At 41.5% G+C, this 22256-nt stretch overlaps 8 protein-coding genes across 8 annotated transcripts; 4 read left to right on the top strand and 4 right to left on the bottom strand.

The window, feature by feature from the left end:
• Positions 1 to 16: 16 nt before the first annotated feature.
• On the top strand, positions 17 to 1071 carry PHALS_01669 (Heme oxygenase; the record flags this gene model as incomplete). Its single annotated transcript, XM_024716104.1, has 8 exons — positions 17 to 26; positions 78 to 172; positions 238 to 329; positions 397 to 421; positions 483 to 632; positions 705 to 812; positions 873 to 956; positions 1033 to 1071. 8 exons carry the CDS (start codon positions 17 to 19, stop codon positions 1069 to 1071), a joined length of 603 nt encoding a protein of 200 aa, XP_024581736.1.
• A 1666-nt stretch (positions 1072 to 2737) lies between these two features.
• PHALS_01668 (uncharacterized protein) lies at positions 2738 to 5404 on the top strand (the record flags this gene model as incomplete). The annotated part of the gene is made up of 4 exons (XM_024716103.1): positions 2738 to 4795; positions 5040 to 5065; positions 5173 to 5313; positions 5383 to 5404. The coding sequence occupies 4 exons, from the start codon at positions 2738 to 2740 to the stop codon at positions 5402 to 5404; spliced, it is 2247 nt and encodes a 748-aa protein (XP_024581735.1).
• On the top strand, positions 5405 to 6524 carry PHALS_14804 (uncharacterized protein). Its single transcript, XM_036407076.1, has one exon. It carries the CDS (start codon positions 5989 to 5991, stop codon positions 6202 to 6204), a length of 216 nt encoding a protein of 71 aa, XP_036263337.1. The 5' UTR covers positions 5405 to 5988; the 3' UTR covers positions 6205 to 6524.
• On the bottom strand, positions 6523 to 7038 carry PHALS_01667 (uncharacterized protein; the record flags this gene model as incomplete). The annotated part of the gene is made up of 1 exon (XM_024716100.1): positions 6523 to 7038. The coding sequence occupies one exon, from the start codon at positions 7036 to 7038 to the stop codon at positions 6523 to 6525; it is 516 nt and encodes a 171-aa protein (XP_024581733.1).
• A 9676-nt stretch (positions 7039 to 16714) lies between these two features.
• On the bottom strand, positions 16715 to 17078 carry PHALS_01666 (Uncharacterized conserved protein; the record flags this gene model as incomplete). Its single annotated transcript, XM_024716099.1, has 3 exons — positions 16715 to 16729; positions 16792 to 16875; positions 16959 to 17078. 3 exons carry the CDS (start codon positions 17076 to 17078, stop codon positions 16715 to 16717), a joined length of 219 nt encoding a protein of 72 aa, XP_024581732.1.
• A 65-nt stretch (positions 17079 to 17143) lies between these two features.
• On the bottom strand, positions 17144 to 18204 carry PHALS_14808 (hypothetical protein L915_07795). Its single transcript, XM_036407075.1, has one exon. The coding sequence runs from the start codon at positions 18050 to 18052 to the stop codon at positions 17789 to 17791; it is 264 nt and encodes an 87-aa protein (XP_036263336.1). The 5' UTR covers positions 18053 to 18204; the 3' UTR covers positions 17144 to 17788.
• Positions 18205 to 19361: 1157 nt separating this feature from the next.
• PHALS_01665 (peroxisomal multifunctional enzyme type) lies at positions 19362 to 20534 on the bottom strand (the record flags this gene model as incomplete). The annotated part of the gene is made up of 6 exons (XM_024716097.1): positions 19362 to 19442; positions 19521 to 19677; positions 19742 to 20023; positions 20084 to 20201; positions 20252 to 20458; positions 20516 to 20534. The coding sequence occupies 6 exons, from the start codon at positions 20532 to 20534 to the stop codon at positions 19362 to 19364; spliced, it is 864 nt and encodes a 287-aa protein (XP_024581730.1).
• A 596-nt stretch (positions 20535 to 21130) lies between these two features.
• On the top strand, positions 21131 to 21904 carry PHALS_01664 (uncharacterized protein; the record flags this gene model as incomplete). The annotated part of the gene is made up of 4 exons (XM_024716096.1): positions 21131 to 21197; positions 21258 to 21322; positions 21689 to 21721; positions 21782 to 21904. The coding sequence occupies 4 exons, from the start codon at positions 21131 to 21133 to the stop codon at positions 21902 to 21904; spliced, it is 288 nt and encodes a 95-aa protein (XP_024581729.1).
• Positions 21905 to 22256: the final 352 nt, after the last annotated feature.

Genomic DNA, 22256 nt, shown 5'->3' with positions numbered 1-22256 from the left:
CTATGGTCGTGCCCTGATGCTCTTCTGTACGCAAGTTTTTACTTTGATATTTGAGTATAAATCTTAAAGAACGTTAGACTTTGTGTATGTCCAGCTTGAAGCAGTTATTAGAAAGCACAAAGATCATGAGGCATTTTGTGGACTCAACGATATCCTCAGCAAGATTGCCAGGGTTTTCCTCAAATTTAACTCGCTGCTGTTCAAACATGATTTTAACGTTTGAGATCTCGTGCTCAGGCTGATGGTATTGCTAAAGATTTGCGTTTCTACCTTGGGGAGGACTGGAATTTCACGTACCAACCAACTCAAGCTGTGCACGACTATATCAAGTAAGTCAAATGAAAGGATTTTTGTCATATTTTGGTATTGTATCGAGCTTTATTTGCTGCTTGTCAGACACTTGAAAGAGCTCGAAGAAAAGGTATTGTATGAAAAATTGTTTTCAAGTTACTTTCTTGAAACTTTATGCTTTTGCGCTACAGAACCCAGTCCTGGTGCTACCATATTGCTACCACATGTACATGGCTATGCTTGCAGGTGGCATGATGATCAAGAAATTAGTAAAAAGAAGCTTTGCACTACCTGAGGGAGAAGGACTTGACTGTTTTGCCTTTGACGTCAAGAGTAACAAGGTAAGAAAATGCGTTCAATTTTCGTGATTTTCGACTTGAGGATTAATTTTTTTATTTGAATGCGTGAACAAGGCACTTCGCGATACGGTAAAGGAGGAAATCAACAAATGGCAGCCCGATGAAGAGACAAGGAAGGCCATTCTTGCCGAGTCCGTGAATTGTTTCAGATTGAACAATCAGGTACAGCAATCAATATAACATAATAATTCAGTAACCATATCAACAACTCGGATGATCCAGATTGTTCGAAGCCTTGACGGTGCAGGTGTTCGTGCAGTAGAATTCATTCTTAAGTGGTCGATAACTATTGGCTGTATCCTGTTGGTGTGTACATGTGATGTTGTCAATTGTTCGCACTATACAAAGATCAGTAATTGCGTTTATCTCATGCTGGCTGTAGATGGTCCTCGCTTTGCTGTCTACTTTCAACAGTCTGTAACACGTGTAAAGCTCGATCGTCGATGTCTTCAAATGGACAATGCTTGTCAGTAAGAGTATAATCTTGACTGTTGAAAGCAGCTGGATCGGCCGATTGGCGCCATATTGAAGACAACATTATCGCTTGTAAAACTCAACATTACGCCCAAGTAACGTGTACATTTAAAGCTGAGTGATTCTCTAAACAATATACGCTCCGAATGGTCGTCGCATCGTCATACCGTCTCCCTCGCTTTCTTGTCATGATATTAATCTGTTTCAAAGTGAAGTTGACATGCTGGATGCGAAGCCGTAATCTCATCACTATTCTTTTGCCAGAAAAGAAGTAGTCACAAGTCACCTTGCAGAACATAAAATTTGTTCATCCTTAGCACAATTTACCTGACGCAATCGACCAGGCATTTGAGATACACAGGTGATCAAAGACCGGCGAAGATGTCAATCATGACGCGCGACTAGAGCTCCATATTGTTGTCATCGATTCATAGACATGTGTCGCACATAAAATCATTTAGAGGATGTCTCGTCTCGTTTAGCGCTCTGATTGCTCCAAAAAATAACATTATTGCTCGCAGCTGTGGCTCCTGTTTTTGAAAGATTTGGTATTCTATGCTTTCAAATTTTATATTAAGCTTTACTAATTCCAAAGATATTGTTGTATGTGAAAGGTGTACTAGTTTCAGATTGTGTCTTTTCCAAATAGAGAAAACAATTTTGTTAGGTATATGCACGGGTCTATACGGATCTGGATCTCTTGAGACTGCTTCAAACTTCAATTAATGTCTTCATTATTTTTTCTAGTGGGTTGCAGTCCTAAACACAATCACTGACTGTTCAGACGAATATAAATAACAATAAAATTTAAAATGCTGAAAAAATTAAAAACACATGACTCATTCCATGTTTCATCGAAATAACAGTTAAACAACAAAACGAACCAAGTTTGTTAAAAGGCTAGACTCGATTCAAGAGTCTTACGCTCTCTACCAGTCTGATGATCGTACACGAATATATTTGCGGGTGAAGATATTTAATCCTGGCTGTGAATTATTTTCTAACTCTTTTTCTTAATGTCTTGAAGTAACCAATAACATTGACATCCATCACATCTTAGCTTCATAGATATGGCGGTATTAAGCTACTCATTGATGCTACATATTTCTGAAAACCATAGACTGTTAAACATCACTTCTGCGTTATAGACAATCCCTAGCGCATAGTCAGTCGTGCCCTCATTGAAGACAAAACCCTCGTTAGTCTGTTCCAAGCCAGCTCCGGTAGAGCTTGCAAAGCAGGAAATTTACGCAGGCAGACCGAGCGCTATGCTCTCAATGGGCTGCTTAATCCACATGACATAAATTTTTCTGTGCGACCAGATTCTTTATTTGTACTAGAAAGTGATTTACTTCTGCAGAAACATAGACAGAAAAGAGTTGTTTGAATCATATGTTGTTGAGTCTAATCTGGAACTTTTATGTCTGTAACCAAATCAGTATATTCTGAGCCAGGTTTTCGTGATGCTCTCACATCTTCTTCAAATCACAAAACAGTCGAATTCTCCGTACCTTATCTGTTTTGACTCCCAGTAATACGCCCTCGAGTATATTCATCAATCTCCCGCTCTCACCACAGGACATTTTCGCCAACTATCGAATCCTTCTTTTGCCATGCATTTGCGCTACCTGACACTACTCGTGGCTAGTTCCGTGGCTGTTACTACCTTAGCTCAGACCGCGAAGAATGATTTGAATTCTTCTTCGTTGCGACAACTGCCTTCGACCACGGTTCATCCGATGACAAGCGGCCTGGACACTCATTTGTCACCTAGTGCCACCAATGAAGAGGAGTCTCGTATATCCCTTACGAGTTTATTTCTCTCCAGGCAAAAAAGTCCCTTTGAAAACCACTTGCATGTTGCTGAGACGAAAAATATAAAGAAACTTTCGAAAGAGTTGAAATACCAAAAATCCGCGCGGGATGCCTATCTTGTGGCTGGACTCGATCAAGTGGCGGACAGTGAGCTCCTTACCAAGGAAGCCTGGAAAAAGTGGGCTTTATTTGTCATCAAGATGAACAAGAAGCAAGATCCGGTAGCCGTTGTCCTAGATGCTATGGAACAGCAGTTGACCGTACCGCGCTTTCTCAAGATACTGATCAAAGGATCAGACGATCAGAATTCGGAGAAAATAGCCAAGCCTTTGTTGTTCGCAAAAGAGCAAAAGTGGCTCTGGCAAAATTACACACCACTTAACGCCTTGAAGGATCTCGAGATCGATAAGCACATTTTAAGCTTGTTCAGCAACGATCTGTATAATTTCTGGTCTACGTTCGTACAAACTCACCATTTATCCGAACCGAATGGAAAAACAGAGTATGAATGGTTGCAAGAAGCTTTTCCTATGGATAACGAATTTCTCGAGGTTCTCACTTCAGATAAGAATGCTCGATCTTCGAACGGCTGGGAGATGCTGGTCAAATATGTAAACGAACAATCGGACCCGACGACGTTCTACAAACAATTTATGCACTCCCGAAGTGTACTAAGAATATACTTCACTAAAAATCCCCTTCCTGCGCCGCAGCAAACAAAATTGATGGAATTGACCGACCCAGATGGTGATTTTGGTATAGAGCACCTTAAATCGTGGCGCAATTTCAAAAAGACTATCACCCTCCCAAAACCGGACAAAATTTTGCCAGCACTTGAGACCAGTGATTTGGTCTGGCGTATCTGGTTCCATTACGTAACGTCAATCATGATAAAGTACCCAACCATTGCCCCCGTGACTAATACAGTTGCTGCTTTGATCTCGAATGATATCACACTTATTAGAACATTTGTGGATGCTTTGATTGAAAGATCATTTGGACCGAGCAAGGTCTTTATGATGGTGCAGCACAGTAAAGCTAATGATGCTGAGCGTGTGGAAAATGTCTGGAAGGAGTTCCTCAACAAATATCAGGAGAAGAAGCCTACGATTATTAAAAAGTTGCAGGATTTTATCAAACTGAGCAGTAAGCACAGCATTACGGAGAAGGACATTGAAGACATGCGTGCAATTGTAGATTTCTGGGCAAAGAGTCAAGCAAATCCGGAAGTTGAGCTCGAGTCGTTGATCTTTACTGCTGACGCCACTAGGGTGTTGGATCACTGGGTCGATTGCATTGATTACTTCCTCAACATGATGCCGGTGGAAAAGATGGTCAGTCAGTCCAAGCCAACAGATGTGTACCTCAATATGCTGAGAATGCTGATTGTGATACGTGATCTAGGCCATTTCTCGAGCCGCAACACTTTGAAGAAGCACGAGTTAATATGGACGAAGCATTTTAAGTCTGCGGAAAGTATATTCACGGTATTAAAGCTCGACGACGCTTGCAAAAAAAAATTAATGCTGGCAAAGGAAGAAATGTCTAAAGCTCAAAGCAATCACCAGATGAAATTGGTAAAGCAGTTACAAAAACCTCCAATGGTGAGAGCTGGCCCACACGTTTCTTCTCCTCGTTTATCGCAGCATGGAAATCCTGGTCCGAGATCATCATCGAAGTCTCCATCTGTGCTTGACAGTAACATTGGTATATATTATTATCAAGCTATGTCACAGCTGCTGGAGAATCCATTGCTTCACTTCTATCGTGAATGCGAATTAGAACTAAATAATGTGCATCATACCCACACAACGTTGTTTGATACGCTTCTTGACGTTTTTGAAGGAAAAGATTTGGTGGAAATGATCATCGCGATGGACCAGTACTCCAAAACTGTTGAAGTTGAAAACCTAAAGAATCAGATGTTCAATTATTTCATGACACAAAGAATAACCTCAGCTCAAATTGCGTTTGAGCAAGAAGCAGACTTAACGCTCCTAGTCGCGTACCGTGACTATTGTTCGAAAAAGACCACAAAGCCCCCCCCTAGAAGTATATAAACATCTCGACAGGGTGCAATCGATGCTACGTTTACTTTAGCTGCGTGCATTAACTCGAATACATCTGTACGTTGATCTTAGATTTATTTCTTTTATCTGTTGTTTACCGAGGTAGCGTCCATTATATATTTGTTGCAATCATGTGTATAAATTAACTTGGCGATGCTACATAGCCAAGAGAGACAGAACGTCAGTCAAAAGGGAGAGAAAAAGCAGAAAGCCAAAGCTGCTAATAGTAAAAAGAGACCAGTTTTGCAGCTTGGATGTTGTTTTTGTGTAAAGCTATTGGAGTCTTGGCTGATCAAACGTTTGCGGTAAGTGCGCGCAGAACAGAAGAATACTGCGTGACGACTATTTGAACAGATTATTAAGCTTCGTCTCAGGATGTGTTGTATCAGATATTAAAAACAAAGAGCCTACATTATCAACCATGTCGAGCGAGATGAATGACGAGAGCTTTGCTCAACGTAGACAAGTAGTTGGGGTAAACAATCCATAGCAGGAATATCGGCTGGCCAAGATACAAGATGATGTAATTCACTGACTACGCCATGACTAGGTTGCTCAGACCCAAAGAGAAGTATTATCTGAGTACGATGATCGAATTCGAAAGCACTCCATGGATATAATCTGCTAAGTCAAGAAGTGGTTTGAACACCGAAGTGAGGGATCGACGTTTCGCCAGATCGCATAGTGGCTTGACTTTGAGATCTACCAGTTGATGCTCAAGTCGACCAGTGTCGGCTGTGTCAAACAGCTCTAGTGCATAACTACGAACTAGTTCTGGTGAGCGAGAAAAAAGAAGTTTAACAGACTTCGCACGAAATGATTCAAGCAAAAGCACTACAAAAATCTCCAAGGTCGAAGAAGACAGGCAAAAATACCACGAACGATTTGGGAACAAGTGCAGAAGCGCAAGAATATTTTTGCAGTGAGGATCAAACAAACTTGGAAATGGCAATAATGACGCACCAAGAGATGAAGCGCAAATGTTGTTTCAAAGCGAAGGAAGACGAAATGGATTGCCATCCTTCCACTCGGTTGTTTCTGTTTGTGCAGAGCTTAAAGTACCCAAAGTTTTGGTTTTGTTTACTTTAGCACTTCCAGCTCCAAATCGACTTGGTTTCACAACAGACGCGTCAATGAATCAAGTGCTATCTCATCAAACAACATTTTTTGCCGCATCCAATCTGCATCTATTCTAGCTGCCACTATAGACCTTGACGAATCGGTTGATCAGGAGGTAGTCAACATCTTTTAAGATGTTCTTCTATCTCCTCAAGCTCAACGACTTCAACAACTAAGCTCCACTTTTACTCACTTGCCCCGTGACTCTGGCTGCACAACTAGAGGCTTAGTACTCCCCGACGCATCACAGTAGACCTTTGACAATATGCATTTGAAGACTTAATACCTAGTTAAGAAGATAAACCTTTCGATTACTTTTAAATTAATTACCTCTTCACACAGAAACTTCCTTCTTCTCTATCTATTACTAAAGGGCAAGAAGTCGTCGACGTGGCTTAATAAAGCAGAACTTTCGGTCTCGTGGATCGACAGACGTCGCCACATCGAATCAACGACACGTCTGCATGAGGAACACCAACATTGTTATCATTTACATCGTCTAGACGCGAAAAAGCGCGTGACTCCAACGTTGCCCGTACGTCATGACATATCAGCCCAATGTCTTCCACAGTTAATGTGCGCTGCTCCGCAAGAATACGAACACGCTCTAATGGATCCAGCCAAAATTCGTTACGGTGACGACAACTACAGCCCGTAGACAGCGACATGGTCTCGATTTGATGCTTTTTAATCAAAAAGTCTTTGCTTTTGTAGATCGAAACGCTGTCTTCAATTGGAATCATTGAGTACGAATGTCGAATTGGTCGACCGATAAGTCCCACGGGCGGACCCCCACTTTCAGGGACTGTGCTTGCATTGTATCCCATCCTGAACTCCAGTACACTCAGTGTTCCCCACCGTACATGTTTCTTAAGCTCGTTTGGATTCACACATTGACTTATACTCTTCATCAGTAATAATGACGAGGAACGAAGGTGACAGCACTTGTCCTATAGATTGGAAAATCGAGTGTGAGGACTTAAGTATAACGCTTGACGAGAGAGCAGTGTAGAGAAGGTTCCAACTGATACAGCTGGACAACAGAACGGTGGTACTAGCATTTTAAATGCCTCTGTCGGTGGCACAAGATTTTCAAGTTATAAAACTGCTGGTGTTAATATCGTAAAGTTATAAGCTGACAACAGCAGGAGTTTCAAACTTCTATCACGACTTTCGCCATTAATAACGATCGATAGTTCAAATTTACGATCGTAGCTATACGTTTCGGTTGCCTCGACTTTCAAAGCTGATTTATCTCGCATTTAAGCTCTGCGACTGTCAATGGAATGAAAATCATACCGAATTACTTTGCAGACAAGTCATATACTATCCAACAGATTTAGTATGACGTCTATGATGTTTCATCTGCATACTCAAAGTACTTAAAAGAATGGAACAGAAAAGAATCTTGTCAATAAATTACTTAGTCAACAAACGTTTTCTTGAGGTCTGAGATTGTAAAATCGCTGTTATACTCTATGTCGAATAGTCACACATCTACATATGACATTTCCATACTTTATGTAAATTTCTAACATGGTCAACAAGTCTGTCGAGTCATCCAGTCTTCAACGAAGAAGCGATCGGCCGCAACTCATGTGTTGTGTCTTTTCTTGTCACTTTTGTATCAAGAATGTATAGAATCTATTCTGATTCTGGCCAACCTCCGCATATTGCACATAATACAGCCATGTAGCTGTAATCATAGATGACGGTAGTAATCATGTTGAGGATTGACGCTTGTTTATCACAGTTGAGGAAAGTCCAGTCAAGCACGTATTTAAGCGTATATATAGAAAATCTAAGCTTAGTTAGCGACTAGATTTGTACGAGGCAGACAGCCTGCTTACGTCAAATCTGTATCTGTTTTGGTCACTTCTGGATTACGCATAGTATGAATATGAAACTGAAAAAGATTCAAATTTTAGACGCATTTAAGATTTAAATAATTTGTGAATCTTCTAACTTTAGTATAGAGTTGCCCAATTAGAAGATAGACGAGTCTTAAAGTTGCCATATTATGCGCTAGGGATGCTTTCATACTGGTGTAAGAGAATTGCCAGGTTACTAAGATCGATGCTACATTTGAACAGACTTGTTCAAATTGAGACTTTTTCTTACTAAAGACACAATAGAGTAGGGCTAAAGCTTTTTCAATTACAATCTCGTTATCTAACCAGGTATGAAAGAAGTCTACTTTACACCATCAAGCACGGCACATCACAATTTTGATCTTACATACGAAGATGAATGTAAGATCATGTTCACGTCGATGAACAGTACGATGGCAATTCTTTCTCGACACGCAGAGTACTATTGCCTAGAATTTTTAAATTTATTTCACATACATTATAGCAGAAAGATTACTCCCTTCCAGGATGGGGTGATTCCATAGTAATGGACAGCGACGCTAATTGTTCTGAGACGGTGATTTTGTCCAAAGTAGCTATCCATTCTGTTCGCAACGCTACGCTTGTACCTAAGTGTTGATTGGCTCGAAATTTCGTCGTTGCTGTCGTTGCTGTCGTTGCTGTCGTCAAGAGACGTTAGAAGATGAAGATTCTTCGAATAGTGGGATGCTCTCGCTTAGTTAGTGTCCAATCAACATAGTTTTCGTATCTCGAGCGATCGATATTGAATATTAATGATTTGTTGTAGGAAGTCGATGCAGTAGAGTCTACTAGGGTAAAATCAGTCAAAAGCTCTTTGAGATGAATAAAAAATCAGTCTATCGAATAAGGTATATCGTCGTATATTGGCAACAATGTTAGTCTCGATGGACTTAAGAAACAGTTCTACGAAGGGTATCAGCCTGCTAAAGCTAACGACAAACTCAAGAGCGTATATCTTCCTCTGTGCAAAGTACGCGGCAACTCCATTGTACCTTCGGACTTCAAGCGAAGCTTAGAATATGTACGATGAAGTAGTACTATGGTGGACGTAAACATCACACTATCAAGTATCTTGCGTACTAAACACATAAACAAAAAGTTCACAATGACATCAAGCGTTATTAGGGCCAACATATTAATATTTATAAGCACAGAAAAAAGCTATTGTAAGAAAAGTCTACATAAAACTAATACTAAACATAGGCATTGTTATAATCGCAGAGAATATAAGCACTCCAAAGGCCCTTGGTCTCCATTTTCGTTCGTACCAGGAGCGCACGGACCCGACCTGTAACGGGGTTACACATACCCTGGTAACAGGGGTTGGTGTCACATCAGATGGGCATGGTGTGACCACCATACAGTTATACATGTATTTAGATTTTACTATACATATTTAGGCATTTAAATTAGGCAGCTTTGCCGCAGATAAAAATAAATAAAGTCAGTTTTTGAATTTGAACGGACGATTTAATTAGCCATGGGTTAAGGTTGTAGCTACTCATGGAGTAAGCGGATTGCGGTCCGCTTTGTTCTAAGTATAGAACAAAAGGCCAGTGACCTAACTTACGATTCCTCTACGCGCAAAGCTACGGCAGCCGCGCTGCACGACCTCTATACCTAATAAACGCGGATTCGAAAAGCCATTCTTCCTCTGTGCAAAGTGCACGGCAACCCTGCACTTGAGGGAGCTCGGAAAATCATGATAAGTGATGTCCGTGGAACATGTGGGCCGATATCCTCAAAGCATGCGTGTTATAGATTTTGTTATAATAGATAGTAACATATATATGTGATACATTTTAAGGTAGCTTTAAACCGAAATAACACTGATGGGGTTATTGCTTACTAGGAAGAATCTTGTTTCGGTACCTTACAAGCGGCTAGGGATTCCATCTTCTTTGCGTTAGCTAACGCAGTCTCCGAAAGCCAAGGTTTTCAGTGCAAGGCAATCCAGTGCACTTTGTAACACTTGTAGTCTATCCGACAATCAACTCATAATAAATCAGATCCCATATGAGAGTCTAGCGCTAAATTCTCGCTTAATCTACCCCAAACAAGCATAAAATGCTTGAAACGCTTCTTTTCTCGCTAACAAGTAGCACGATCGTCAGAGACCTGGAATAGAATGCGCTGATGAATACCACAATAATAATCTGTAGGCGATAGTGAAAGCTCCACCGACTTTACAGAGCTCTAGGAGCAACACCATTTTTGTCAAGCGTCAACGCCTTTGAGGGAAAAGATGACAAAAATCCCGACCTCTGAACACGACAGATTCAGATGATAATGGACTCGACCCTGCTCCAATTAGAGCAACAGTGATCCGCGTTGACCGCCTACTAGTCAGAAGCTGTTGTATGAAGATGGGTACTAACATACCGATATTTCGAAAAACGACGCAAATTTACTTGTAAAGTATATGTCGTGAGTTTTTGAGCCGCCTAACTCGCTTCACTGGGTGCGTTCAGACTTTCAACTACTCGTCAATGAAGAAAGAATGCTGGGTTTTTACTAAGAGTTCCAATGTGGTGGCTGCTGGTCCTTTGATGAACGCATTTTTGAGGTACTTCAAACAGATGCGTATTCGAACACTATTTTAATCATTAGTCCCCTTACGAGGAAGCGGTGAGAACTTGTATAAGTACGGAAGACAACCGTTTGGTCTGTTATGAACGATTAGGGTGCGGGCGGAGAAGGCTCTATGAGCGTGCCAAAGGTGCTTGTTAGCAGCCATTCTACAGTATGATCTGGTAGCTGTGGAATCTGCAGGTGCTACACCTGCAAATTAGCAAATATTACGCATTGCGGAGCGATACGGGATGTCGCAATTCAAAGCGGACGTGGTGACGAAGCCCTGTTAGGCTCGAGGCGTCCTACTCAAACACAAACAAGTTTTCTGATACCTAGAGGAGGGTGCGGCCAGCAGGACCCAGCGCTAATGAAAGCATTTAATCAAAGAGAGGCGGGGCATATTGCCCTGTCTTGTCGGTCGTTGACAACAATGTACCGGTCTTTGCGAAACCACGGAAAATAGATTACGATACATTTTTTATCATGTGCGACCTGATTCTGTTGAATACAATTATCAAAATGCGAAATACTGAAGCGAATGGAATATTTGTGCATTTTTCGAAGAGGTTTAAACCTTTATGAAGTTTGAGAAGTTTGACAGCGTGGAACGTGGTTTGATCTTAAATCTAAAAATAGCGATCTCATCCCAGGTACGAAACATCACCAATACGATCAACTGATAGCCCAGGACACTAAAAGCCACACATTTTTTGCTAAGGGGGTTTGAGGAGCTTTGAACCCGCATTGACAAGAAGCTAACAAAACGGATGTACAACGTTCTGTTGCAAAAGCGATCGTAGATTCATTGCTGTTCTATAATCGCTTATATTAGTGATATTGCGAGTCACCTAGAGCAAAGCTTGAAAATCAAGGGCGGCTGTAAGCCGCAGCCTTCAGGGATATACTCTGTCAAGACGTAAGGGAGCGACCGTATGTCGCGGCACCGTAATTTTATTCCGTCCAGGTTAAGCAAAGCGGCTGTATGCAGATTCCTGCTAAGACATATTGAAACAGCTTCGTGCAACGGTTGACATTTTAATGCTAATTTGAGATCGGATATCGATCGGTGGATACAAAAACAAAGTGAATATATTCGAGGTCGTGAGCTTATTTGTCTTTGCTATCTCTAAGCCAGTCGTCTGTTGTAAAGCACTCAGTAAAATATTCAAACTGGATTTTAAATGGATAACAAGTGAAATTGTTATTTGGCGACTGGTTACATTCCTTGAAGCTCAACGTGCAGCTGCTGTCGAGCCGTTTGTTTCCAGCTTTCTTACTCGATTCGACCGCCCTTTGTGCTTCAAATTCCAAAATACCACGAAATCATACAGCAGATATTGGCTTTGTCATCACGTCCACCTTCATGTCTCTGGTTGAGCAGTGGCGCAGCACTACATGACTGTCTGTAACCTTCTCATGCACGAAATGATAGCATATTGTGAAGTTCAAGATTCTTGGCCAATGCAATTGTCCTCGTAGATCTTGACCGCTTCATCAAGCTTAGCTACCACTAAACTGTTTCGAGCCAAACTGCTATCTGGGTAGCTTATGTCGATGCCATGTACTCTGCCCCGTTGACAAAAGCGCCGCTGCTTGCTGCTTCTTGCTTTTCCAGCTCATGCAGCCGGAGCTCATCATGAAAGATTGTTTGCTGTAGCCTTACCTGATCTGAGCGTCACTAACCCAATCTGCGTCCGAAAAGCCCTAAGGCTTGCCTACAGCTAGCTTGCAAAAATTGATGTCATGTTTAGTCATTCCTTTAATGTAGCCAACGCTCAAGTGCATGCCAGTGTGTTGAACATGGATCGAAAGCAAATTAGCTAAGCACTCCCACTGCAGCCAAGAGGCCCGGCCGAGTCTTAATCACAAGATACATCAAACAGCCAACTGTAATACGGCAAGGCATATTTGCCACTGACTCGCTGTGTCGGCAGCCGTTTTCACACTGTATCTTTGCCAACATGCGATCAAAATCTTGTAAAGTTCTCACTGGACGGCTATTTTCCATGACAAATTTATAATTATGATCAGTCATGTTGACACGCCTGCTACGTGGGCATCATCATTAACGTGAAGTGCCACATAGAAAATCGCTTATACCGCTTAACGTCAACACAGTGATCCGTTTTGCACTTCTCGAATCCAAATTCCAGCATAAATTTTTCGATAGTCTGGTTACACATTCGCGAAGATTGCTTCTGACAAAAAAAAGAGCACTTATAACGTCTGGATGATCTTAATCCTTGAAACCATCGGGTTGTACCGTGTATATGTCTTCACCAAGGGACTCACTTAGAAAAGCAATTTTGACATCTATTTGGTGAGCTGTTGGACTGAACTTTGCTGCCAGACTGAGTAGAACTCATATTGAAATAAACTTGACCACCGTTGCAAACGCTTCTTATAATCATTTTCGTTGTTGCAAGAATTCCTTTGCGACTTGTTGTGCTTTGAAACGCTCGCCCTCCCAAGCTTTAATTTCTTTGATATAAAACACCGACAAACGACAAATCGCTTGACGCCCATAGACAATGGAACCAGCAAACATGTATTGTTGTAGTGTAGAGAGTTGATTTTGAGACGCATGCTTCTTTCCACTAGGCCGCATTGCTGAATTCCATTCCCGATTTGTACGACGTTTTACGACTGATTCTACAGCAAGGACCGCTCTATAACCCTGATTTATATGAGCGACAGCAAACTTTTCATTCAGCAACAGTGGTCGACTCTGTCGTTTTGCTCGAGGAGGATCAGCCGCCTTTTCAAGTGACTGTGTTTACTTATGGAAACTGCTTTTAGGCTCAAAATCTGACAGATACACAGCTTCTTGCTTAACTTCACAATTCTCATTGTCACTTGCGTCCTTTTCATTAAGTTCCTTAACTGCTTCATTTTAATTTTTAAATGAAGCGAGGCTCGGTTTTGAAGATGTTTTTTATGAATTTGCGTCTCCGCTAACGCTTAGCTGTCACAACTGTATCATCCAAATAATGCTTTGGCAAATTTGATTGCTTTAAAATGTATCTTGCATATTCTCGACTATAACATTAAGCTACATTGTGTTTGAGGGCGTAAGCTTTTGCTCAGTGCCGCAGCGCTTACAAACTTCCGCAATTCGCTGAACGTGTACTCACCACTGTTGTCAAAGCAAAAACCCTTTAATACTCTCCTAATTAAACTCTCGGCGAGTGCTACAGACTCAGCAAACTTGTCTACAACTTTTGACTTATTTTGTAACAGATAGCATGTGGTGAAGTGCGAGTACTCATACGAGGCCAAGCTTAATAAATTTTTCTGACATTTTATCGCATGGACTCGTGCACGCCATTACGGACGGTACAGAAGATAGCATCGTAGATGACACCGACAGCGTGGAGTCCACCATAGCCAATTTGTCCACGTCAAAGGTACCAGAGATACGATAGGGTGTCCCCATAATATTTTAACGAGCTTTTTAAATTGTTCTCGTCCTCGTCAACGCTGACTAGCGTCATGCAAAGCTAAAATGACCCCTTATCGTCACGAACTACAATTTCCATTGTTACCAATAATCTAAAAAAACAATCTTTGCTCTCAAACGTTACGGGCCCGACGTCTTTTGTAAGCGTCCAACGGAAAACAGATTGCGCAACAGCCTAGGACATGCCATAGGTGCTCGGAATACTCTCTTTTTGGTTCCATGTGAAGTTATCGTCATCATCATAATGCTCCCAGCTCCAACAGCACCGTCGTCTGTAAGATGTACGTCGACTAGCGCAATTCCTTGATAACCTCGACTGTACGTCTTAGATTGTGCCGCGCCAAAGTCCGCCAACCATACGCAAGTAGAGCTCGCGGCGCACGCAGCATCACCAGCCGAAATAGAAGTCACCACCCAAGTCTCACTTTGAGCAATGTTTGCTCGCTGTCACTCCACAATATCGCTAATACGCACAGGAATTTTAGCAAATCAATCTTCTTGCGCGCCACCGCAATGTCATGCACTGCTCGTCTTTGAGGAAGAAAGTACTTGTTGGCCAGATAGTTCTTCTCAAAATGCCCTTCAAGACGCGACCATGCACCACTCTCCAAATAGAACAACGAAAGTCGCGAGTCTATTACAGCAAGGCAGATGATTGCCATTGCCTACCGAGACCTGCGCTCGTATCAACCTTGATCCAGCACGGTAACGCACCGCTCCAACTTGATTTTGCCGCTCTTAATCCCCCGCAAGTCGCGCTCCATCAATGTCATCTGCATTATGAACTTCCGCGTATGACATTGTGTTCCGCTGAATCATATTGATTCGCGAGGGAGCAGCGATTTCTCTTGAGAGAGTGTGGTCGTGGCTGGAAGCGAAGAGGGTAGAGTCTGCGGGGCTTGGCCTCATAAACCTGAAGAAAAGCTACTTGAGCAGTGGTTGGTAAAAATGCAATGTGGATCTATATAAATTACGTTGTTTGCTTTTCTATACCTTGAAGCCTGTTATCTACTGTAGAATATCCTGTAAAATAGATCACTGCTTTGTAAAGGGAACAGCTGTCTGGTGACTGCCTCCCTTCTTTGAAGCTTAAAGGGCAGCCGCTGTTGAGACGTTTTCTTGCCAACACTGATGCCTTTTTTTATCCTAAAATTTGATGTCGAATGGTATTTGGGTGCGGCAGTAGAGCAAACTTTCAGGCTGTTCAAGTACGCCTCATGTACAGCACGTTTGGTCCTTCCGGACCCCAATCGGCCATCAAGGCGTTTCGTCCTTAGCCATAGATCTTTTTGAGACAAGCAGATGACAATCGAAATGAAAATATGACTTTGTCGAAATCTCGCTAGACGAAAGCAGTAAATATGAGCATTCCACCTCATGACAAATCGTTATTCTTGCCAGGAAGTATGTTATTGTCAAGTTTGTGTACACCTGCTTGGCATGTTGCCATTCGTGATGTGTACGGATCATGAGTCTTTAAGCACATAGACCACACCGAAAATGACAAAATTGTCTTCGAGCTTAAACCTGCTTATTGCTGAGGAGATGGTCAGGCCAAGTTGTTTTAAAGTGATGGGTACGCGCTTTTGCTTCGTCGCCTACAAGACCAAAACAACTCCGGAATAAACTGCCGCATTTTCGATGGAAACCTATAAAAGCATGCGCGATTTTGCTCAACGCAAACTCAATCAAAACAAGAATGTTGATTTATCACCGTAGTCGCTCTGCGCATGTCCACTAATGCGATTGACGTGGTTTGTCTGAACCATCAGTCTGCGTACGGTACGCTAAGGACAGAATAGACCTGGTGCCAAGCATCTTTAACATATTGTTCTGAAGCGCGGAACTTGATTCGATACAGTCCCACAGGCAAGCCATCTGCGCGAGAATCCCTGTCGAGAAACAACTCAGCTGTACTCTCATCGGTGATAATGTTACTGACAGCAACGAGATAATTCTTCTTATTCTGGCGGCCTTTAAAACGAAAATGCGGATGCAGCAGAATTATTTTTAAATATACCAATAATAAAGCTCGAATTGCCCTGTCTCAATCGGAATCTGCAGTTTGACCAAAGGTACCGACGAATGCAGAGAATATTTCTCGTACACATATGCGCTTACTGCTTTGTACCTGTTCGTCACATACTTGCATTTTCTGTTCTTGTGCGCAACCTTTTCAAAAATTCTAATTGGTGCTTGCTATTCTTTGGTAGTACACTCACAAAAATTATTTAGGAAGACAGTGACTCTTTTACAACTGAAAAAGAGATTCACATTTTGAATACGTGCATTAAGATGCCAAATCTGGAACACTTGCGACAAGTAGTGTACGTAAGACGATAAATTTTAGAGCACGGTAATGGTGCGTGATAGGAGTGCTGAGAGCTTGTCACCCAGCAAAAGCCTTATCCATGCTTGATGCTGAGGACTGATCCATAACAGGGTTGAGTGGCCGATCCATAGCTGGTATCGTATTCTAATCTACATGAACTTCGAAAAGAGCCTTTGGAAAAAAATAACCTTTCCGAGTTGATCTCGTCTTCTAAAACTTCCCTCACGCATGTGCCTTCTAAGAGCATTTTCAAATCGAATAAAACTTAATTTAATGATCAATGGTTACATACCGATTTACGCATTTTGAGCAATGATTTAAATTTGTACTTAATTTCCTTGCATCTAAATTATGATCCTCTTGTCACTTTATGCGGCGTGACTCTAGCAAAGTGCGCTGCCCTCACCTTGTCCAACAACTTGAGATCACGCTCCCCTTTGCGAAGCATATATTCAATTACGACAAAGTCCTTGCGTTCTACCTTCTTAACCTAATCGTACCACAACATATATAAACACATGTCCTTCGTAAATAGAAAAACTGCTCGACCAAATGCTATAAGTTGCCACATACATCCTCACGAAAACGATCGCGTACGTAGCACAGCGTTTCGTGATCCTTGTGCTTAGCTGCCTGCATTGACTTTTTGTATAAGGCCAGAACCTGACGCTGTAGACCTGAGTATGTCGGCATTATGCTGAAATGAATAATCTAGTCTATTTATAATACTATAATTTTCTAGAAACCAAAATTATTTTCCTTGATATTAATAGAAAGCGTACGAAGTTATTTATCCACGTATAAATCTTCCATCTTGTGATGCCAGTCTTTAATGGTTTGGACGTTCTGGTGCTTGATTGAGACGGCGATTATGGCATTATGGCGTCATCTTTGCAGCATTAAGTTATAGATGTAGATTGTAGAATCATAATATGCTTTTGATGTTGTCTGTTCGGTATGCCGATCACGTGACAACCTGGTGTCGTTGTTACTATTGTTTTAAATGCTAGATTATCAAAGGCTTAACAATCATTTCCGAAGGAATGTCTGAGCAAATGCAGTCTGGAAAGAATTACAACTTGTCGAACGTTTCATGAAAGAATTGTTCTGCGACTGGTCGTGCGAGAACTTTACATCATTAAAAATCGTGATCAATGTGAAGGGCTAAAATTCGCACTGCAGATGTTTGATGCAATCTATCATAGCTTCGCCTATATAACTTTGGTGTGCTACTTGGCTGAACAGTTAGATATTTCTATCAATCGGCTAGCTTATAATTATCGCACAACACAAGAGGTAAATAGTAAATATCAAGACTATATTAGGAGTACTCACGGTTACAGCGGGTTAATTCTTAGGCTTTCTTGTGAGTACATCGTACGGGTGTATCGCACTCTTCCCACTTACATGAGGTTCGAGCTAACAGCGTGACACGAACTCACTTTCTCCTTTGTCTGAGCTTTATTGGTTCCGAGAAGGTAGTCAAGCGAAAACTTGTCTGAAATACTTTGGGGTGGCTTCTTGTGCACCTTTAGTAGCCGATTGCTTGACACGTCAAAGGGGCTCTTGCCACCGTTAAGTGTGGCTAGATTAAATTTCTCCATGAGCTTCGTGCCTTGTCTGCGGCGCAGAGTGGTGGCGACAGATACGGCTAGTTGAGGAGTCATTGTGGCTGAAAGGTTGAGAACTTGGAAATGAAGTGGTGATAATTTGGAATGCTACAGTTAGTTGAACATTAGTTATAAAGAGTTTCTGACGACGGTACGACTCGTCAAAATTCATGCTGAATTATTGAAACGGTCTTAAGACTGAAAGATGCTGTGACTCTAAAACTTTTTTATTGCCAGTATGAGTCTTTGATTGCATTTATATATCATTGCACTTATCAATGCATGATATGAATATTTGTAACATCTGTGATATAATTACATAGTAATCTGAAATGATCAGCCATGGCAGGTAGGTCAAATGCTTTGAAACTATCAATGCCTGAGCAAGCCGTACAATAGAGCTTACGCACCAATTTTAGAAGTTACCAGTCAATCATACAGCTAAAGATCCTACGCTGTCTTTCGTTCAGATTCTTCGTCTATCTTTACATTTACTCCTCAAGATCTGATGCACACAAAAATCTACGGCTAGAATAGGACGAGTGGAATGCAGTTTGTCCGATTACGGCGACATATCTATCATGCCATAGCAGGAAAAACTTGTAACATACCTTTTAAGTTATCTCGTTTACCTTTGATTCTTGACAGGATGAAACAAATATGTTTGAACACATTAATGATAAACTTGACGAGTGCCAACTAATATAGCTACAATGTTTTATAAATGACAATCTCGTGCGAAATCTTAATGATGTAAAGTCTGCAGGCTGCGAAGTAACACTGCTCCATCATCAGTTCGTATGCAATAACTTAAGCAATCAACCAAATGGCAGCCTGATGCAGAGGAGACTCTAACAACAGATCCCCTAATGCTATGGGCACATCCTCTACACTTTACATAAAAACTGGCTTCACGAGTCATGTAAAAACGGACGGACTGAAAGGGTCAATTAAGGGAGGACTTCTTGTTGGAAGTGTCAATAGATTGAAAAGTATAACATTCGGTTTTATCAGGAGCCTATACGAGCTCTTAAAGCCATTTCCGTTGTACTTGATAGGTATGAAATGTCTGGTAATCTGGAGACAACTACTGATCTTCGATAGACTCGCTATTTCTGCCATTTGTTCGTTAGGCCTCATGAATTCTGAATGTAAAACGAATTTGTCGAAGTACACGAGTCCAACTTTTAAGCATGAGTTTCAAAGCTAGAAATCGCTGCTGAAGGTGTTTTATTGCTGCAAGCACCGAAATAAAATTATAATGTCCACTCACCGCAATGAGCAAAGTTGTGTAAGGATTTGATATAGTTCTTTCTTACTTCTACTACCTCATAAAAGCTCAATACTTTGACTTGAACTCGTTCATTCAAGCATTCAGTATATTCTTAACGTAGGTGACGGTATCCTGTAAATTTCTTGGGTATTGAGTCTGTTCAGCATCGAAATTCTAGAAAGCAAGCGAAATTGCCAAGCTCATTACCTTGGAAAGAGTTTACACAACAATACGAGTACAAGATCTACATACCTCAATTTCGTCCATTTTTGACGAGATGGTCTCGAGATTAAGCTCATTTTTTGAAAATACGACACCAGGTGATCGCTGCCATCGCGTCTGGGCCACCCATCCACCACCGACTTCATATACATTTCCCGTCCGATCGCAATTTTCATGGCACAGAAACCTGTTCCCAAAACATTAGGAAACTCCAAAATCCGACAATTTAACTTCAATAACTTAGAACGTACGCAACGAAAGCAGCAGCATCTTCAGGCGACAGTTTATCCTTCAATTCATCCGGTAAAATCTTTTCAGTCATCTGTGACTTGGCCAGTGGTGCAACAACATTAGCCAAAATATTGCGTTTGGCACCTTCCTTGCTCAGCGTAAACGTTAGTCCAACGATGCCTAGCTTCATGGCCGAGTAGTTTGCCTGTCCAAAATTTCCATACAAACCAGAAGCAGACGTCACGTTTACAATTCGTCCAAATTCTTGTTTCATCATGCCATCCCATGACGCCTTAATCATCCTAAAGCCACTCCACAAGGTCAAGAATCTTTCAAATCTTCCACATTGATGGCTATATCACCTCATAGTTCCTTCAAGATGCACTTTATACACGTCGTCCCACTCTTGCCGTGTCATTTTCGCAAATGAATTGTCTCGAAGGATTCCAGCATTGTTGATAAGAATGTCCACACGACCCCCTACACAGCACAACATGAGCTTTCTACACAAATTGCTCTTTTGTCCGTACATTTTTGTAGCGCCGCATCTACAATATTTTGTCCATCCACTACGCTATTATAATTAGCTACTGCTTTATCACCCCCTCCAAGATATTTCACGACTTCGTCAGCAGCTGAAGCTTGTAAATCATTCACGAGCACATTGGCACCACGTTTTCCTAAAAATTCGGCGTACGCGCGGCCTAATCCGTTGCCAGCACCGGTAACGATTGCCACTACATACAAACATGGTATTAGAATAGAAGAGGAGAGCATGCTGAAGCAGATGGTACCGCGTTTATCAAAGCGCATTGAGAACTGATGACGTGCTTGAAGTTTATTAACTTAAATTTATATGCACTATAGTCCCAATATATTCATATCATAATTTGTCTATGATGTCTCGTCTTCAAATCTGATGCTCAAATTGTACAATCTTTCCGCTTAAGTTATGCGATCATTCCACATGTAGAATATGTAAAGAATCGAAGGAGCAGAAGAGAAGCTCATTTGTAATACATTGTGGTCACCATAGCTTCGGTAACTTTTCTATACAAGTAGTAATACTGGAGAGTCAGTCTATGACGGGGTACATACCCTGTTATGATGCATAATACTGAAGATCGAGTAGAGGTTGCTAGCATCTTATTATTCATTAATTTTTTGAATTTAAGGTGAAGTGGTAAATAATTCTTCGACTTGAGCAATTTGATAACTAAAAAACTTTTGATCCCGCGTCGTAAGAACGACCTTTGAACCTATCGATGTGTTTGTGTTGACGCGGGTGACAACCCTGCTGCACTTGGTAGCAGGTACAATCCAACGGAGTGATAAGAAGACTGTAACCTCTTTGAAGATAAAACATCAGATGCCAATTCAGACCAGAAGGACTCACTCGGGGGGGGATAATGTCGTGGATAGTTTCGGAAGAAAGAAGTTTGTCTCGATGCTTCCACCAATTACGAGAATATGCTGGTAAGATACCTCGAGTGAAGTTTCAATTAGCAGTCAGTCGGTTTACCGAGACTTCCGTAGAACTCGAGATTTCGTATGCTACGCGTTTAGTACCCGAGGATAGAGATGACATTTCTTTAGTCTGGGTATGAGAGTGGCCATCAAACACACGCCAATATGAGCTTATACAACCCGCGGTAAACTTAATTAGGCTAAGCAAAGACATGAATATAAGTAAGTATGCTATCACACCAGCCATCTGTGCTTTTGGTATCCGCCGCATCAGTCATGGTTATCCAGTCTATCGAGGTATACCGTAAGCATGTAGTCATGGTTTTTGCATGTTGCATATATCAGGCGTCACGCGCCATCGCTCGGCTTTGAGCGGAACCAACAAAATTGGTATCAATCATCAAAGTTTTGGAATGTCTCTTAACACGTGCGGCTTGCATAGCGTACGCACATCCTTCTTTGAGAAAACTGTAAATTTCGTATTAATCTGAATCACACAGTTTAACAAGCAAGGATTTACTGGTGTACTGAAGGTGAGGGCTCTATTTGCGCTGGAGGCGATTGATACTAGCCATGCTTTATTTGAAATTCAGGCAAATAGCGACAAGATATCTACAGGCGCTAATCTTGCGGAAGAACCAAACACTCACTCCCTTCTTTCTCGGAGCGAACGCGCTCTCGATGATGAGGACTGTCATCACAGCGTCAGGCCATAACCAATTTGTGTTGCGCTATTGAAAGCTGTGGGAAGTTCGGAGTCTTTGAACGCAATTATTGCTTGTTTCAAGCGCTTCCATCCGATATACCTTGTGTTTAGATTTGTTGCATCGTTGCTCGAAACCGCTCGACACAAAACCTGCGGTTGTTCCGATATCAGATACGAGATATGTAAGAGAGACTCTTTAATATAGAATTCTCCATAAAAATGTATAGAAGGATATCTCGGTAGCGAAAATGGGGGGCGCTTCAATATAGAATACTAGAAGAAAATCGTATCGAAGTAAAACTTAATTGATCAAAAATGTACGACTCAATAAGCGCTAAACTTGATTGCCCGACAGTTACTAT

Source organism: Plasmopara halstedii, assembly GCF_900000015.1.
Source record: "Plasmopara halstedii genome assembly, contig: Scaffold_1583, whole genome shotgun sequence".
NCBI classification, from domain to species: domain Eukaryota; phylum Oomycota; class Peronosporomycetes; order Peronosporales; family Peronosporaceae; genus Plasmopara; species Plasmopara halstedii.
Note: the sequence above shows the minus strand (reverse complement) of the source record. Positions and strands in the feature narration are given on the sequence as shown.

Excerpts from the sequence above, each read along its gene's own strand:
- PHALS_14804 (XM_036407076.1), top strand. The coding sequence starts at position 5,989 with ATGTTGTTTCAAAGCGAAGGAAGACGAAATGGATTGCCATCCTTCCAC.
- PHALS_14808 (XM_036407075.1), bottom strand. The coding sequence starts at position 18,052 with ATGACTCCTCAACTAGCCGTATCTGTCGCCACCACTCTGCGCCGCAGA.